This window comes from Dreissena polymorpha, chromosome 10 (assembly GCF_020536995.1).
Source record: "Dreissena polymorpha isolate Duluth1 chromosome 10, UMN_Dpol_1.0, whole genome shotgun sequence".
NCBI classification, from domain to species: domain Eukaryota; kingdom Metazoa; phylum Mollusca; class Bivalvia; order Myida; family Dreissenidae; genus Dreissena; species Dreissena polymorpha.
The window spans coordinates 77495914-77508660 of NC_068364.1; the positions used below are offsets into that span (position 1 = coordinate 77495914).

General features: G+C 34.1%; 1 protein-coding gene and 1 long non-coding RNA gene across 2 annotated transcripts; one reads left to right on the top strand and one right to left on the bottom strand.

Annotated features, from left to right (window-relative positions):
* The first annotated feature begins 596 nt into the window (after positions 1 to 596).
* On the top strand, positions 597 to 1162 carry LOC127846912 (uncharacterized). The gene is made up of 2 exons (XR_008033732.1): positions 597 to 725; positions 1006 to 1162. It is a non-coding gene; the product is annotated as an uncharacterized LOC127846912 (long non-coding RNA).
* A 3839-nt stretch (positions 1163 to 5001) lies between these two features.
* On the bottom strand, positions 5002 to 12389 carry LOC127849258 (uncharacterized). The gene is made up of 5 exons (XM_052381976.1): positions 12368 to 12389; positions 7944 to 8096; positions 7428 to 7546; positions 6752 to 6827; positions 5002 to 6064 (listed from the first exon to the last, which is right to left on the bottom strand). The coding sequence occupies exons 1-5, from the start codon at positions 12387 to 12389 to the stop codon at positions 5496 to 5498; spliced, it is 939 nt and encodes a 312-aa protein (XP_052237936.1). The 3' UTR covers positions 5002 to 5495.
* Between the last annotated feature and the right edge of the window lie 358 nt (positions 12390 to 12747).

Genomic DNA, 12747 nt, shown 5'->3' on the forward strand with positions numbered 1-12747 from the left:
GAACAGTTCATGTCCAAAAGTTCATGAACCAAGCTCAGGAACTTTTTCAGAACCGTTCATGAACAGTTCTTGATTGGCTTGAAGTGTTCATGAAATCATGAACAACATTTCGCCGGGGATACACCTCTGTAACAGTTCACTTGAAAATAATCATAAACCCCTAACAAACAAATCCTGCCGGCTTGATACTTGTAATGTGAAACTGGGGCTATCTTTTACTGGCTTGCTGGAATGTGTATAATCTCTTCTGATTGGTTGGGAGCCAAATTTGAATGTGTAAATGTAACCGGTTTAACTTTAGCTAGTTGGGTGTAACCCCTAATAGATTATAATGAGGGTATATAAGTTAGCGTATCATTCAGCACGATTTGCGGGAAAGCAGTCATCCATATTGGTTGAAGCAGTTGTTTTTCACTTTTAATCTGTTTTCTATAAAGGTATGTTGTAATTTTACTATGTAAATTTATTAGTAATACGCTAGTCTAGATGGCCATTGAATAGTGCTTTTGTCGGTAGTGTATTTATCAGTTAAATATGGTTGTTTTCATTGACCTTGGTATTGTTTATGATGGCAGCATAATTCTTTGTTTTTAACAGTCATAACAAAGATCACTTTCTTTTCTGTATGCTTGCACATATGAGCTAATATTGCAGTCACAGCACTGGGCATCATCTGCAGTCAAGACTGGGGTCATAAGCTGTCATAGGAGGCCAATCCACAATTGGTATGTCATGTTATTGGATGTAATTTTTATCAAGTTCAGATTTGTATCTTTTATTATTTTCATGATTAGCATTGGAAATGTAATGCTAGTTCGATCTATTGTAAGTTGTCGATCTATTGTTAGTTTTCGTGGTATTGTGCTACAATATAGCGAGACCTTATATTGACGACCACTAGATATGTATGAAGAACATAGTATTTATTTATGATAAAATACTTAAATGTTATTGTAAGTCTGTATCAATTTATATTATTGTAGAATATTGTTATTGTTATTTCAGGGCTTTGACAACTTTGCGACGCCTTTGTGATTTCTCTGAGACGCTTTAAATAAGCTGTTTATCATAGTTATTTCCAGAGATTGTATTACAATTATGTAATCATTAAAAGTTATAGTGTTGAGGGAAAACTAAATTAAATGGACATGTAATGAACCCAGCTTGTGTGTTGTCTGTATATATTCATTTTTATAATATAAGGAATACAATTACAAGCCACATAAACATAGATCCATGCAGGACGTATTACTTGCTTGAAATATAAGTTTCAAAGCAATGGGACTTTTTAAAATTGAAGTTTTAACAATATCCTAAAATACTTTGATGAACATTCTTAAACAATTAATAAGAATGTGGAAATCAACATTTTGTGATATAACAATTAGTCTCTAAAAGAGAGTTCAGTGAGTTATGAAGTGGCCGTTTTGGAAATGCTTTGAACTATTAAACAGGTTTGTATTGTTTTTCTTTGCATTGTTTTCTTATAATGCTATGTTTAATTTAATGATATAATTTAACAGTTACAAAATCTGTTTTGGTGGGTGATTAACATTTAAAATAAATGATGAAACCAATTATCTTTGCAGTAAGTTCACATAAAAGACATAAGTCAGTCAAAGGTATCTCTATCTTACAAAACCAACATATAGTTGTAACAATTAATTGCCTAATAAGTGACCAAATGAAAGGGCAATGTAACCAATACTTAGATTTATTTATGAATAACTTCTCTGCCACAAAATGTAAGCCTTTTTTTTCAAATACATATTTACAACAGCTATGATTGTTATCACTTAAAAGGTGTTGCATTATTTAAGTTGTAATTTTAGTAGATCCCATATGATCACTTCATTCAGATTGGCTAAACAAAGTAATTTTAAAATAGTTAATTGTATTTTTTTTGCTTTCGAGATTTTCAAAAAAGATTGTGTAGTAACTTACACCTGACAACGACATCAGAAGTGCAGTCACAGAGTAATGGTGCTGTTATCACTTAAAAGGTGTGAAGCAAAAACTAAATATAATGTGGTTTGTAACTAAATCAACATAACAAATTCTCTTTTTATAAAGCACCCTATGAAATGACCTTCATCTGAAAAAATGTCAAATTTATTTTATAATGTGAAAAGCAAAATATAAAGAGAAGCAAGTTGGTGAACCATGTTGCGTTATTTAAGTTGTAATTTTAGTAGATCCCATATGATCATTTCATTCAGATTGACTTAACAAAATGATTAAACAATAGTTAATTGTATTTTTTGCTTTCAGCAACCATCAAAAAAGATTCAATGTGTAGCAACTTTCCCCTGACAACGACCACTGGCTCAGTTAAGTGCAGTCACAGAGTGATGGTACCTCACCAGGGTCTAGTTAAGTCAAATGAAGAGCTCTAAAAGGTATTTTCATCTCAATATAATAACTGTGATTTCTTGAAACATCACTTACTTTATTTACTGTGTTTTTATGCCATATAACAGTGATACAATAATGTGTGTTGTATTTAGGGATTTATTTCTTAACGGGATGTATAAAATTATTTTATTTATTTGACTGTCAGTTAACGGGATGTATAAAATTATTTTATTTATTTGACTGTCAGTATTTGTTACTTTTCTTTTATTTTTTACTATATATATATATAATGTCATAATATCATGAAATAAAAATATTTACAGTCTATATATTTTACTTTACATTTTGCTACATTTTTCTGTACAGATTTTATTTTGTGTACAGATTTTTTTTTGCACAGAATCCCATTCTCACATTTTGGTTCTCCCCACATTTAATTCTGCCCAGATTTTTTTCTGCCCCTAAACAATTCTGCTTAATTTAAATAATTCGTAAAATCTGTGCAGAATTCGCTCTTTGTTTATATTGAAAAAATCTATAAATAGAAATCTGCTTCAACTCATTTTAAATGGACACATAAAAATATTTTCTGCACAGATTCTATACAGATTTTGTGTATTTTATTCTGCACATAATCTGTTTGCAGTCTGCCCTAACTTTTTCGTACAGGCCAGGTGCATGATTTGAGAAACAGGAAAAGCGGGAAAAAACTTGGTTGCACACCAAATAGCAAAACCCTTACGCTTGAGGTTTCGGAAAAGAAAATCTTTTAAGTTTATCAATACTTACTATACAAGCAATTGCAAATAACTTGATCACCGAGGCTTGACAAGCTCGTACCCAATTAGATCAAGATTTGAACAACTGTATCAGAGGACTATTATAACAAGGTCAATGGGTAATCCGCCATTGTGTCACCATTGAAAATAAACATTTTCAGGGATTGTTTATTCGTGTTTTATTACATAAACTTTATCCTTATTTTACTAAAATGAACAAGAAATGTCTTATCTTTCATTAGAAACCATGTTTTCAATTATTCTAATGAATTTAATTGGATTGCTACATACTGGAACAACAAGCGACCAAGCCTGTCCGTGAGTGAGTGCGGTTTCAGAACAAGCAATGGGGAAACCCTATGTGAAACAAGTGTAAAGAATCTCTTTTTTGAAGAGCTTTTATGTGTTCACGTCACATTCTTAGCATAAATAAGATGTCTGCTGATCTGAAAATCAAAGAAAATCTCGAAAAGGGAAAACTAGAAAATCAGGGCACTCGGTAAAAAATGGTCAATATTTAGGCATCAGAGCTCCAGATAATTTTTTCAGCCAATGGGTATTTCACTCATGAAATTTTTAATTGATGAGTAAAAATCAAAATCCGATAATTTTAAGGAGTATTCATGTTCAAAGGTTCAGAATTAATAATACATTGTACATGTACTGTTAACTCGCTATAACAAGCAGTCTTGTACACAATTAAGCAATCACTTTTGTTTTATTTAACAGTTTTTATGTTTTTTTTTGCCCCTGGCTTAAGCAGCCATTAATATCTTTTTCCGTCTTGATTTAGCAAGCCACTGTTTAGCACATACTGGCTCAATTTTGAGCCACGGGAAACATTCTTTCCAATTAGAAATAGTCTTTTCTGTGACCTTATTTCATCATGTTTCTTTCTCTACACCGATTTTATAACATCTGTTAATATACTGTCAATATTAGGGCGTACTATTTTTTCTGATGTTATTACTGACGATGTCGACTTGAAAGAATCTACCAATTTTAACTGGCTCGCCATTACTTTTTGTTTTATTTACATGACATTTAAACACAAACACATGCAGACGCTGCGGCATAGGTCACAAAAGGTTAAGCGCTTTCGAGACAGAGACTGCCGGTCAGGACAGCACAGATCGTGACGGTCATATGAAAAATAAGTAAGCAGCAAGTTTTCGCATTACATTATGATTCAAGTGGATTCATTGATTGCAAACCGGATTTCAATATATGTGAGAGGGAATGGGAAAATGACTATTCTGGCTCAAGAATCACAAAATGAGATTTTTATTGTTTCAAACAAAAGGACTATTCAATAACCTAAATCTAAAATTTGAGCGTACAAATCCAAAAAATAAAAAAGTTATGACGATTTTCCTACATAAGGTGCAACTGAAGAAATGGGAAACCTGAGAAACATCAAGCTGTTACTTTTAAATAATTTATTTACAAGTTAATGTAAACATTCAATGTTAACAACTTCAAACCAACAAACAAGTAATGGAATAAATCTACTGCAACCCAGAACATATTATTCCTTTAAGATGATTCCATAACAATCTCAAATTAACTCTTAAAATGGTTGCCATGGCAACCGTGGTAAAAATATACCTTAAATGGTTGAAATGATAAAACTAAACATTTTGTAGTATTTAAACAAATATGTTAGGAGAGAAATACATTGAACCTGCTTTAAAAGCCTTAAATTTGATACATAGAGTAACAATACTGAACCGGGTTGCATTATTTGGACATTTTAAAGTATGTTATAATGTGTTAAATATTAAGTTTTTTTCACCATAACATACAAATTAAGATGAGTCTTTTTAAAGATTCCATGGAGTGTAAGCCTATAACTGTATAATATATATATATAAATATACTTTTTATTTGTTGTTGTAAACTGGACCTATTAATAAATAACCTTAATAATTTTCCTGTTGCTATGGAAACACTACTTGAATTGTTATTCTTTCCGCCTTATATAATCGAATAAAGGTGGCATTATCTCTTTTCAACAAATAAATGGCAAACATTATAAACACATGTATGATCACACATTCAAATAGGTTGGTATGCACATCTTTAAAACGAAAATTTAAAACAATATTTACATTTAGAAAAAGATGAGACAACAAACCTAATGGCACTTTGTCAAAAATATGTCATAGCAAGTTTTATATTGAACATAACAGCAATGTTTGTGTTTCATCTGTAACACTACCGATATTTAAATTAATATTATCTCTGTCATACATACATGTGTAAAACCTCACATTAAATGGATGAAATACATTGATAAATCTTGATGTATTACTACAAGGCTGAAGGAACACTTTAGTTGCCATGGTGTTAAGATAACGGTTAAAGGCTGTGCTTCCTTTTTCTAGGTAGGCTGTCACTGTCCATTCCTTGGTTTTTAACTTTTGGCTTTGATGGTTTTGGACACACAGTATCCCTGGCATTGTATGCTCTGAAGAATGGGCTAATTGAGTCATACAAATACCACTGTCTGCGCAGGTCAAGGCCCGGGGCTGGTTTGGTGGGTTGGAGTTCTCCAGCTGCCGGACTCAAAGGCTTCAATATATTGAAACACATTTCTTCCGAATCCATGTTCTCCTTACAGGTAACAATACCTGGTTTCGACGGATCCATAGTAAAATGGTGGTACTTGGTTATGTTTTTCAATGGCTTGAAAAACTGTTCCAGGTAAGTTTTCCAAGCGAAGAAGACAACCGGTTTGTTGTCATCTTGGACCAGCTGTGGAACATTGTGGCCTGACTTTGATGAAGCTGTAACACTACCAGCAATCTCCTCCATGGTCTCTGCATTGGATGACCTCCACTTAAGCTTCCAGATGCCAAAGTGGTAGTCTGGGGCAAACTTGGTGTGTCCAGTAATCATGCAGTTCAGGCTCATGGTTTCATGGAGTCCTGCAAATGCAAGGTGACATTGTCATAACAATGAATCTGATATTTAATGCACATTTTTAATGATATGTTTATATGGTTCTGACAGGTCATCACAATTTATCATGTTATCTTTCTTATAAAAAATCTTAAAACAAGAGATGTGTTTGTCAGAAACACAATGCCCCCTACTGCGCCGCTTTGATTTTTTTTTTTTTTTACCTCTGACCTTTAAGGATGACCTTGACCTTTCACCACTCAAAATGTGCAGCTCTGTGAGATACACATGCATGCCAAATATGAAGTTTCTATCTTCAATAATGCAAAAGTTATGACCAATGTTAAAGTTTTCGGACGGACAGACAGACTGACGGACAGTTCAACTGCTAAATGCACCCCTACCGGGGGCATAAAACAAAAACAAACAAGAGATGTGTTTGTCAGAAACACAATGCCCCCTACTGCACCGCTTTGAAATAAAATGTCCATATTTTGACTTAAAGTTCCATATTTTGACCTTAAAGTTCCATATTTTGACCTTAAATTTTTGGGACAGACAGAATGACAGACAGACAGGCCAAAAACAATATACCCCCTCTTCTTCGAAGAAGGGGGCATACAAAAGTTAGAGATTAAACATAAAAATCACCAAACTCTTGAGTTTATGGATACTTAAACAAACTCATCAGTAAGAAAATTCAAAACGCATACCTGTCAGAGTCCGCCACATGGCATACCAAATCACTGTGTGGTTCTTGTTTTGTCCAACTGCATTATCAAAGTGGATCTGAAATTGCAAATTGCTTAAGCAAAATAGAAGTAAATATTTAACCAGAAAACATAAATCTGTGCAAATTTATCACAATGCAAAAGGAGATATATTTATTGTATAAAGAATAATAAAAAAGAGATGTGTTTGTCAGAAACACAATGCACCCAAATGCGCCAATTTGAATTTTTGTTGTTGTTGACCTTAGACCTTTGACCTAGAAGGATGACCTTGACCTTTCACCACTAAAAATGTGCAGCTCCATGAGATACACATGCATGCCAAGTATCAAGATGCTGTCATCAATAATGCAAAAGTTGTGACAAAACTTTACCCTAGAGGTAAAAGTTTTAAGACATACACACAGAAAGAAACAATGATGGACAGACAGGCCAAAAACAATATACCCCATCTTCTTCGAAGAAGGATGCATAAAAAGTAGGCTCCAGACACCGTGTTAACTCTAATGAATGATATGTTCAAACAAAATTAATTAAATTTGACAACAGATAAAATATCTAACAGAAACACAATAAGAAATAACAAAATACTGCAGGCAACATAAGGCATGTATTTAAATCAAATAGGTTATTATTATTATTATTGTTATATTATTACCTCTGCATGCTTTTCTCCAACACCAAAGTGTTGGAAATGATGGTGAGCCAAGCTGACAACACTTTCAGCACCCTTCTCTGGCAGTTCTGCTTCATCGATTAGATAGAACACTTGTTTTCCTGTGAAAGAAAAAAAAAAACAGAATGAAATGATGTTGTAACAAAATTTATATGGTACTGCAACAAAAGATTGTAAAAACATCAATATGGTACTGCAACAAAAGAACAATTAAATCATGATATTTATAAGCAATAAATTAATAAATTATTATTGTTTAACTATTACATTTTACTCTTTTATTATTTCACACCAGAAGCGGAACCGGTTCAACCTTTCAGGCTTTCAGTCAAATTAACACAATTACTGTGACTAAAAAATTAATAACTGGATAAAAAATAATGGCATTTTAGTGTGTGTGTTTGCTATATTCAAATATGTGGAATATAACTCAGTTCATCCCAAGGGGTGTTAATTTGTCAATTCTGCTGAGAAGATGAGATAACATTATGCCTTTACCTGACCCTTCTGCACACATGCCAAAGACATGGCATTTTCTGGGGCTGCAGAAGTATATTGGGCCCACTTGCTGTGCATGATGGGGGAAATGCACATTCTGTGCAAAGTCCCATGAATAGTGGTAGCAGATATCTCTGCTACAAGGCTCGGCCCCTGCAAACAAACAAAACTGAGTTTTGAAAACTTAAAAAGGAGACAATAAATTTCAGGAGAAATATTTTACAAGAATTGAATAAGCATTTGTTGGCACATCTGAAGCTCATAAGGTTAGAAGGCATATTTATTTTATAACAGCATTTTGTGAAAGTGTATTATTATTATTATTATCCATATGCTACTCCAACATATTTTTGTATGGTAATGCACACCTTCATGTAAGTTTTCATTTAAGAAAATTTGCTTGCTACTCGCTGTCATCTCTCTGTACTGTTCTCTTTGCTTGTGAGCCAGATCAAAGTGGGACTTATAACTAATGACAATTTCATTTTTTTGTTCATCAGTAAATTGGCCTGTTTGACTTAACTTAGACCCAAATGTTTGACATGTCATACACAAGTCAGTCATTGGCTTTGCCAGCGCAATTTGTGGACATAGGTCATTCCAAAGTGATCTAAATGTCTTTAATGAAATCTGTCTGTAATGGGACAGTTCAGCACTTTGGTTATACAAATCATGCACTTGTGCAATTGATTTATCAGAAGGCAAGAGCAGCATTGTGCGATCTGGGCAGTTGGGCAGGCGTCCTGGTAGAGGGAGTGCATTTTAATGTTCAGAAATGATGATTAGTTACGTGGTTCTTGTGGGAAAATATAGTCCATATAAACAGACTCCCAGAGCCTTTGATAATTTTTGCTATGGCGGCTCTGGCATCATCAACCCATTGGGTTATAAAGCTGATAGTTGAATTATTGCAACTAGTGGGAAAATATTTGGGAATGTACAGCATCAAGTTCTTTCAATATTTTACAACTATATGTCAACTTCAAAATACAATATCTTTGTAACCATAACAAATAAACAATTCATTTAAACTGCAATGGTTTCCATTTTCAAAGACCTTTGCAAGAAAAACAACACTTGGCACTTTATGTTCACTAAGTAATTTATGAAAATTAATTTAATGACCTATATAATTCTTTTTCTTTGGCATCATGTTGTCTGCATTTTGAAAGACCTTTACTCAACAAGATCCTTTGCTGCATTGATATTTGACACATGAAGATAGTCAGAACAGGAAACTATTCAGTAGTGACAGATGATGACAGTAATACTCAAAAAGATACCATGCTACAGTGATACATGACATATGATGCCTAGGAATTCTCAACAGGATGCCATGCTGCAGTGACATATGACATATGATTACATACATCCTCAACAGGATACTATGATGCAGTGAAATAAGACATATGATGACATGAATCCTTAACAGATAACAATGTTGCAGTCACATATGTCATTAAAGGAACCCTCATCAAGACTATTGGTAGTAACAAATGACATAACATGACATAAATCCTCAACAGGGTACTTTGCTGCAGTGACATGACGACATATCATGACAGAAATACTCAATATGATACCATGCTGCAGTGAAATATGACATATGATGACTTAAATCCTCAATATGAAACTCTGCTGCAGTGGCATATGACATATGATGACAGAAACCCTCAACAAGATACATGCTGCAGTGACACATGGCATATGATGACATAAATCCTCAATATGAAACTTTGCTGCAGTGACATATGACATATGATGACATAAATCCTCAACATGATAACATGTTGCAGTGGCATATGATGACAGAATTCCTCAACATGATACCATGTTGCAATGACATATGACATGATAACACTTTCCAATTATTATTTGAACAGTAAACTAGATTCCTGTGTCAAGCATACAATTTTTCTGTGTACAGGTTTTTCTCAACATCTGAAAGAGCATATTTATTTTAACCCAATGCCTGTGAACAAAATTAATGAGTCATTTTAAAATCTCACAATGAATGACATAGTTATGGCCCAGACAAGATCATTTATTGCCATTTTAGATCTTTGAACTAAAAGTGTGACCTTGACCTTGGAGATATCGACGTAATTCTTTCGCGCGACAACCCGTCCAATCATGGTGAACAAAGGTGCCAAATGAATTTAAAATCTCATAATGATCGACATAGTTATGGCCCGGGCAAGCTCATTTATGGCCATTTTTGACCTTTGAACTCAAAGTGTGACATTGACCTTGGAGATATCGATGTAATTCTTGCGCGCAACACACCGTCCAATCATGGTGAACATATGTGCCAAATGAACGACATAGTTATGGCCCAGACAAGCTCATTTATGGCCATTTTTTTACCATTGAACTAAAAATGTGACCTTGACCTTGGAGATATCAACGTAATTCTTTCTCGCGACAAACCGTCCAATGATGGTGAAGAAATGTGCCAAATGATTTTAAAATCTCACAATGAATGGCATAGTCATGGCCCGGTAAGCTCATTTATGGCCATTTTTGATCTTTGAACTCAAAGTGTGACCTTTACCTTGGAGATATTGACGTAATTCTTTTGCGCTACACACCGTCCAATGATGGTGAACAAATTTGCCTAATGATTGTAAAATCTCACAATAAATGACAAAGTTATGGCCCAGACAAGCATTTTGACCTTTGAACTCCAAGTGTGACCTTGACCTTGGAGATATCGACGTAATTCTTTCGCGCGACAACCCGTCCAATCATGGTGAACAAAGGTGCCAAATGAATTTAAAATCTCATAATGATCGACATAGTTATGGCCCGGGCAAGCTCATTTATGGCCATTTTTGACCTTTGAACTCAAAGTGTGACATTGACCTTGGAGATATCGATGTAATTCTTGCGCGCAACACACCGTCCAATCATGGTGAACATATGTGCCAAATGAACAACATAGTTATGGCCCAGACAAGCTCATTTATGGCCATTTTTTTACCATTGAACTAAAAATGTGACCTTGACCTTGGAGATATCAACGTAATTCTTTCTCGCGACAAACCGTCCAATGATGGTGAAGAAATGTGCCAAATGATTTTAAAATCTCACAATGAATGGCATAGTCATGGCCCGGTAAGCTCATTTATGGCCATTTTTGATCTTTGAACTCAAAGTGTGACCTTTACCTTGGAGATATTGACGTAATTCTTTTGCGCTACACACCGTCCAATGATGGTGAACAAATTTGCCTAATGATTGTAAAATCTCACAATAAATGACAAAGTTATGGCCCAGACAAGCATTTTGACCTTTGAACTCCAAGTGTGACCTTGACCTTGGAGATATTGACTTACTTTTTTCACAAAACAAACCGTCCCATGATGGTGAACACATGTACCAAGTCATTTTAAAATCTAAACGATAAATGACTTAGTTATGGTCATGACAAACTTTCGGTTAAAAACGCACTAAGTGACCCCGTGACCTAGTTTTTGACCCGTCATGACCCATATTCAAATGGACATTATCTAGATACAACTTCTGACCAAGTTTGGTGAAGATCGGATGAAATTTCCGGACAGACAGACATACCGAAAAAGTGACTCCTATATAGCTCCCATTACCAATGGTAATGGGGATATAAAAACCAGTTGAATACTTTTCTTAGCATTTGTGGGCAATTACTATGTATGAAAACATTAGATTTAGAAAAATCAGAAGAATAGTTTCCCAAATAATACTTTTGTCTATGAAAATTCTTCCCAATTTGGAAGATTTTGCGACTCGAAAAATTCCAATTTTGCTTGGTATCTTTTTTCAAAATAGACAGAAACAGGCCTGACTTTATTGCATCGAACACCTGAGGCTTAGTGAAAAAATCTCGAGTCCATTTCCTGGATACAACCAGTATTTTGTATATTTCGGAGGTATCAGAGTAACGCTCCCACAGTGTTAATAAAACCCGTGATCTCCCGGTTGCTAATTAAAGCAGACACCATATCCACTTTTGCTACTCAGTCTCACAATTGTTATTATTTTACCAGCATAAGACATTCTGTTGTATTTATGAATGATTGATGCAGTTGTTGTTTATTTAAATGTATTTCGGTCTTCATAATTTAATATTATTTTATGATCAGAAAGTAATACCATTTGTTGCAGTTTAAATGCCATACATGACAATTGCAAAAGGAATTCTACAAATCAGTTGTAAGTTAAATACACCCAAATGTCAACCTGATGTGTACATAATGAACAACATTGCAAAACAAAGCATGTTATAAAGTCATAAGGACCATCTTGTACAAATGGATTCATTGGGGAGGGCAATCTTGTTATATTAAGTTTTTCATAGTGTTGAAACATCATAAATTAGTCAACACATGTTTTATGGTTTAATTATTATTTCCTCTTTACTTATTCACATAATTTTAACCTACAAAGGAACTTATCCATTGACATTTTCTGCAAACATTATACTAAAGAGGGCTAGTTAAACACAATCATAGATAGTGATTGTGTGATTTATTTATATGGATATTCCGTGCACCTCAATTTCTTCATTCATTGTTCAGCTTAGAAGTGCTTTATTTTGATTTTCCTTCTACTGATCTATAACCAAACCATAAGGTATTAACAAATTTAAAACTAAATTGTAAATGTTAAAGTACCCTGACCATTTCCTGTTGGCACAAAACATATAATTTATGTTACATGAGCATTGTGGATATAATATCCTCCAAGATCAGTAGGTCCCGAGTTCATCCCCACTCTTGCACATCTAAACTTTATGGCTATGGCAGATTTCATTTAAAAAGCT